We start from the raw sequence: 7,307 nt of genomic DNA on the forward strand, positions 1-7,307 counted from the left end.
TTTGAGAAGTGGCGGGGACACAAAACAGGGGGTCCTCCGCAATAAAACATTGTTATCGATTTAATTCCATTTCCTGCCTTTCTACAAATATTATTAGGGACTATGGTGTTAACTAATCCAAGAAAAATGTGTAGTGTATATAATGAGTGTGCACACTTATCTAGTATCCTATCCATGTGAACCTGTTTCATTTGTGATGACCTCACATCCTATAGGTGGGTCCAGGGGCATGCACCCCGGGAAGATTTTTTTCTTTAAATTGAAGTTGCATGCATCAATCTGGTGCACAAATTAAGAGATTTATGGATACAGCTCTCTCAACACTCATATGAAACAGAACTGTATATATTTCAATACTGCAAAAACCATTAGAATATGCTCACAACCAATAACACATCATTGATATACTCCTCTCTCCTATCTTTATCTTACCTAGTCTGCATGATTTCTTTTTATTTATGCATATTTGACTAATCACTCCCCTTTCAAACTGTGTATTTTTTTTAAACTTATTTTGAACAACTATATTAAATAGATGGAAATATTTGTTTACATAGATGACCAAACCGTTTGAGACCCACTGAGATAACTTAGACTAAAGTTTACAATCTAATCACTCAGAGACCTTTACCTCCCTGAGCTGAGGTTATCCCTCTCAGTCCGACAGGAGAGGACTGTCCCTCTTCTAATCTCCGTTAGCTCCGAGCTAGAAACAGATGCTAACAACAACCCCTGTAACTCTCTCTGTCTCTCTCTCTCTGTCTGTCTGTCTCCCACTCTGTCTCTCACACAAAATGCGCTCCTGCCACACACACACAGACGACCAGTTGCGAAAAATTATTGTTACAGTGGATGAAGGGGGCCAAATTTGACCCCGAGTGACCGACAACAATTCTTCTGGGTCTTCCCAGACCCGAACACCAAATGATATACTTTTTTTAAGAGACCTTCAGACTTGGCTAAAATTGTCAAAATCTGTTTTGTAGTGTTTATACAGTATAGCTGTTGTGGAGGGTATCATGAAACCTTGTTCCGTAAAAATAAACTAGAGCGTAGTTATTATATAATTTTAACTTGAAACGGGTCACGGGAGACCCGAACACAACATAAGGGTTAAAAGAAAAATGTATGCATTGTTCACTTACATATGAAACAGCTTAAAATGCATAATTTATATAACAGCCTTTATTTTTAAACTTATAAAAAGGGTTTTAATCAATATGGGGATTCAAGTCCTTGGTTTATTTAGTGTGTAGCCATTTAATAGTAGGATCCTGATGCAAAGCACAATAATAACAGCGCACAGATCTAAGGAAGTCATATTTAAACCAGAGCCAAAGCTTTCTCTGTTCCAAGCTTCATGTCTTACAACAGGAACCCTATAAAATGCAATTCCATAGAGCAAGTACTTAATATGGATTTTAAAATCTGTCCGTGTTCATACAGAAGCTTTCATAGGAAAAATTTATTCTGCTTGAGAGGTACTTTGTTGATTGATGGATCACTTTAAAAGGTTCAGCTCGGAGATGAAAGAGTAAATAATTTGGAGATGGTTCAGAGAGATTGTGACTGAACATCAAATAATAAATACAATAACACACACACAGGCATGTTGCAATCACATTGTTCTGCTCGCCATGACAACAGGGAGAAGGATAACAACAGTGTGATGTAACCGTAGCAACAACTGCTCTGCCTTGATGGTATGCCACCCCCTGCTGCTGAAAATAAGAACTACAAATATGATAAACAAGTGCGTGTGTGTACTGTATATCAATCTTGGAGATTTTCAAGATATATTTTGTAAAACATTAAATGATTAAAAACGGATTGTAGAAAACAACATCTATGATTTTATATACTTCTTTTTTTTTCATCCCTTCTGGTGACATGTTTTTAAAATCATTTCAACTTTGTACTTGGCATCATATGTTTGCACTAGGGCTGAAGATGCTTTCCTCAAATTCTTAATATTGATCTGAGCATGACATTAAACTAGATGGGAAATGCTTTTACCATGGAGGATAAATGAAGGACATTCTGTAAGATATTTGACCAGCATAGCCTACAGGTAATACTTGCTATAATTGTCAAGTTACATGTAAGTATCGGTTTTGCTGTTATAGCACCTCCTAGAGGCAATTGGCTTGATTGCAGCATATTCATGCTATTTTTGGCTGTTTGTGTTTTCATTGGCCAGTAGAGGTCACATTACATAGTCACATGACTGAGTTGAAAGGTCAGCGGCCATGTTTTTCCGACAGACAAGCTAGAGAGTGGGGGTGTTTCTCGAGTACGCTTGCTTGGTAGCACATGTCTTCCGAGCGTCTTGCTTCAGAAGCGAGGCAAGAATACTTCCTGGCATTCGGAAAACGAAGAGTGGAACAGGCTAGCAAGTGTGCAGGTGTGCATCATATGAGAGGCCCCGCCGGGGCCTCTCATATGATGCACACCTGCACACTTGCTAGCCTGTTCCACTCTTCGTTTTCCGAATGCCAGGAAGTATTCTTGCCTCGCTTCTGAAGCAANATGTAATGTGACCTCTACTGGCCAATGAAAACACAAACAGCCAAAAATAGCATGAATATGCTGCAATCAAGCCAATTGCCTCTAGGAGGTGCTATAACAGCAAATGCTATTTTTGGCTGTTTGTGTTTTCATTGGCCAGTAGAGGTCACATTANTCTGGTGGTCACAGAGAGGAATTGTAACTTTAGTATGGTCAAGCCAGCGTCAATGCAGACCTTTATATATACAGTCTATGATGCAGACCTGTAACCAAGACTTCCGTTGAATACTTTCAAATAAACTTACCAAACTGAAACAAAGCAGACCAAACTAGAGCTCTCTCCTGAAAGACTGAGAGGCTCTGATAACCTCAGCTTAGTGAGGTAAAGGCACACCTTTATATGATCATTATAGTTATTCAAAAATAAGAGAATAGATTTTCATCTATTCTCTTATAGTATAAAATAATATATGACAGTAAAAAAAAGTTGTTATTAATAAACAAGAATACAGTTTAAAAGGGGAGTGATTTGTAAAATATCCATAAATAAAAAGAAAATCTGCTTACAATTCTGTTTCATATGGGTGTTGAGAGATGTATCCATAGATCTCTTAGTGTTGCTCTAAAAGTGCACCAGATTGATGCTTTTAACTTCAATATTAAAAAAAAAAATCTTCCCGGGGGAACATGCCCCCGGACCCCCCGAGCGGAGGTTAGGTCCACCCCCCACTTAAATCATGTTCAAATGGATAGGATACTAAATACATTTGCACACATCTTGTGTCCATATCTTTCTGTTTTGGTGGTCATGCCACAACCGTGCATGCATGCGCGACTCATCGTGAGTGTCTGCATTTTGGGGGGGCGCCAGCTAAAATCTTGCCTAGGGCAGCAAATTGGTCAGGGCCGGCCCTGGCTATATGCCTTATATCAAATACTGTACAGAAACGCGTGTCTAATGTAGCGAGAATGAAAGCTGTTACTAAAGAAAGAAACCCAAATAAATCAATTCAACAAGTCTCCTTTCACTGCAGCCACAGCTGCGCCACACACACATAATCTCTAGCAAAACTGCATCAATATTTACTTAATAAATGACAAGAAAATATAAAGAATGTAAATAAAGGTCATTATAGCCGATACTAACCAATACGTTGAGTAAGAAGAGTTCAATCAGTCTGTTGTACAGATTATCTTAGTGTTTCAGTTCCAATAACAAGTCCTGTTCTATCGCCATGGAGGCTAATGCATAGTCATCCCCTTTAAAACTAGAGGTGGCCTCTTGTTTCCGGTCTAGAAAATGTTATGTTCTAATGCCCCTCTTGGGATGTGCTTTGAGCTGTTAAAGATGACATAAAGCAATAATGATTCAGACTTTAGTTACTATGAGCATGTTTTTTTAATGAAAAATCGTTTAGGTGTATTGACTAGAACTGTTGCATCTATGCTGACAGGGTTATTAAAAACACAACATGTTTATAAAAAAACAAAACAGTGGCACTTCACCAAAGATGCAGAATTAACTTGGTTGGTGGACAAAAATCTTACTTCCAATCTATTAGCTACTAGAATATTTTAACAGTATTTGGATGATAAATGGTGCTAATTATCCCAATCTCATCGCCCCCAAACGTATTCCCTGGAAAAAAATAGAAGTATATGAACTTTATCCTCGAGGTATTCGGGTCATTTTGCGATTTATCATTTGTAGGTTTAGTGTGTTAGTAAGTCAAGTGTACTTTAATCAACTTAAAACACTGGAATCACTTAAAATGTGCATGTGTCCGCCTTAATCAGGATATTTCAGCATTAATACACAGATCAAGAGCAGAGAAATATTTGTAGTTCCTGAAAACAAAGATTTTTGAAGTGCTTTCATTCTGATCTCTCTCTTTGTGCCTGCAGGACTGGAGGGAGCTGTGGATAGAAGATGCGTTCTGGCCCTTCTTGTTCTCCATCATCCTATTGGTCATCATGTTCCTATGGCGACCATCAGCCAATAACCAGAGGTAAGAAGGATGTCAAGAATGTTTTTATTTGTTTCTCTTTTTAATGGTAAAGATAATCCACTTCCTTTTTTCCTCTGTGTATCAGGTACGCCTATAGTCCTCTGTTCGATGAAGAGAGTGAGGAAGAGGAGCAGGAGCCCATGGCGAACGAGGCTTTCGGTAAAAAATATTCCTCCTTTACTCCCTTGCTTCCTCTTTTCTCTATCCTGTTGCCTCCTTTCTTCCCTTCCTGCGTTTTTCTTTTGCCTCTACCACATTAGTTGATTTAAATGCCAAATGAAACTTAATGCGGCCAAACCAATATATGATCCGCTTTTACTGAAATATGCATCACAGAAAGTTATACCTCTTAGTTAATTACTTCCTGACTTACATATTTTTGTATCTCTGTTTTAATTCCTGTGTCTCCAGAAGGGATGAAATTGAGGGGCATAAAAAACGAGACCAACGGAACACCCAAAGCCAACAAAGTGGTGAGTAAAACAGAAACAGCAGCTGCCATTTTTTTCAGATGTGTGTCCGGCCACAACCTTTTTCTTTTAAATGATCTGTTTCCAAACTAATTTGATGTTAGTAGTAGTTCCAGTTTGTTCCAGTTTAACAACAGTTTGCCTCAATTGTAAGTATTTTTTCTCTACAGTTTTGTATGTGCAGGAGCTGAGATGGAAGGTTCCCTATGTGATATTGGGATCATTTGGTAGTTTCACTTAAAGGACAGATATATATTCCTTGAACATACCACAGACATCCACGCTGTTCTGTATCTAACACTACTGTGCACTCAGACATGTTGTAGGGTTGTAACAGTAAGAGATTTTTCATGCCAGCACAACCACCTCAGGAAATATCCCAGTTTCACAGTATAAAATAGTTATCATTATCACCAATTACAATGACCCTTGAACTACGTTTTTTTTCTGTACAACTCACACACGAAGGTCAGCCCCCCCCTCACAGTTTATCTTTTGGTTTACACTTTGCAGCTCCTTTTTTTTGCAATCTTGATAATCCCTGGTTTGTTTTTGGGATATTCCACATTGCAAATGTTATTTCTCGGTGAGGGATGGAGATCAGTACAATACAATGAAGTAAATGTTATGATAACTGCAATACGGCGTCATATTGTGATACCGTTCACACATGTTTTTCCTGTGCTTTCGGCCCATGTGACCATCAATTTAGATTCTCGAGGATGGGTCGCATGGACAAAAGAACGAGATGTAGATAATGAAATGTATCTTAATGGTTATTTATTTCAGATTCTCAACACCAGGGATAGTGGTTTGGATTGACATTATTTGTGTTTATATTTGTCCAGGATGGGAAAAAACAATTTCTCTATGACAGGACACATTTTTGAAAATAAAGATAAATTAGATTATTGTATTAACTATTTTAAGTTTATACCGTTTATTTACATTTTAAAAGATAATGAAATGAAAGAGGTTAAGGTCATTCTGACTATAACAATCATTCAGCATGTTGCAGTCATGCTACCTACATTCAGATATTCAGCACTCTGCTTTATCCAGAGTGAAACAAAGCCCTAAAACAACTGTTGGTGCCACATGCAATGTCATCTTTTTTACATTAAATCAGCTTAACACCACTTTGTTGTTTTTCCAGGATGAGGATCTGAAATGGGTCGAAGAGAACATCCCGACATCTTTGGCAGATGTGTAAGTCTTCATCAGCGCGACATCAGTATCTTGGCTATGATAATTACGCATCATAAATGAATGTTTCTCAAATGTTATGCTTTTCCTTCCTTCTCACAGTGCATTACCCCCTCTGCTGGACTCTGATGAGGTAGGGCTTTTACACGTCATTACTAAACTATGATGAATCACACACAGAAAAGGAAATTAGATTCAAAATCAACTTTATAGATCCTGTTTCAAAGTTGAAGTCGTTTAAAAATATACAGCAACCAAAAACAGAAGAAGTAATGTCAGTATGGTGCATTTACTGACTAGTAAGCAGGTAACTGTAAGCTTTGATTAAGAGCGTTTAGATAAGTTGTCAACAGTATTATTCTGCCCCCTGGACACGTAGCAATGATGTACATATCGCCAGATAGTTAAACATTTTATTGTAGTAATCTTGTGAAACTGAAAGTAAAAAGTACAAAGCATTGCAATCAATTCAATGACATGTTACAAAATATAAACATAAATGAAATCTATAAACATAGATAAATCATTAAACTTACAAACAATGCCTCTCCAAGGTCTACATGAGCAGATGAAGCCGGATGTAAGAGGAGGTACAACATGTGGCTGTCTGTCACTACCCTATCTGCATCCCTGCCCTATCTGCACTGCGCATGTGCGAGATGGTCCGCCATATTGGACAACTCTGTACGGCAACCTAACTAGGACACTTGACTAAGCTGTCTAACAGAAGTTGAATCCATTTCTCACTTATTCTGACAATGTACTTAACCCCAAATAAAAGAACCCGATAAAAACGGTGTCAAGTGTCCTAGTTGGGTTGCCTTGTGGAGTTGTCCAATATGGCGGACCATCTCGCACATGCGCACTGCAAATAGGGCAGGGGTGGGTCTTTCTCAATCTCGAGTAAAGCTGCTCCAGAGCCACTATTTCAAGCATACTACGTCATCGAGTGCTGCCGAAGTGCTGTTCCAATGTTCAGCATACTTGGAATTCTACCGAGCCCGGCGTACTTCGTTTGGAGAAATTTCGAGGCTGCACATGTGTAGACTCCGCGGTCTTAAAATCCCCACAATGCTTTGCGCACGGACCAATTTCCCCAAATCTGTGGCGGACA

At 38.6% G+C, this 7,307-nt stretch overlaps 1 protein-coding gene across 1 annotated transcript; it reads left to right on the plus strand.

Moving 5' to 3' along the window:
- Positions 1-4,413: 4,413 nt before the first annotated feature.
- LOC104962815 (transmembrane protein 87A-like) lies at positions 4,414-6,359 on the plus strand (the record flags this gene model as incomplete). The annotated part of the gene is made up of 5 exons (XM_010791312.1): positions 4,414-4,517; positions 4,603-4,676; positions 4,929-4,990; positions 6,144-6,196; positions 6,296-6,359. Coding segments are annotated over 5 exons (357 nt in total), but the record flags the coding sequence as incomplete, so codon positions are not given.
- Positions 6,360-7,307: the final 948 nt, after the last annotated feature.

This window comes from Notothenia coriiceps, unplaced genomic scaffold, assembly GCF_000735185.1.
Source record: "Notothenia coriiceps isolate Sejong01 unplaced genomic scaffold, NC01 NC01_scaffold00035404, whole genome shotgun sequence".
Classification (NCBI taxonomy): domain Eukaryota; kingdom Metazoa; phylum Chordata; class Actinopteri; order Perciformes; family Nototheniidae; genus Notothenia; species Notothenia coriiceps.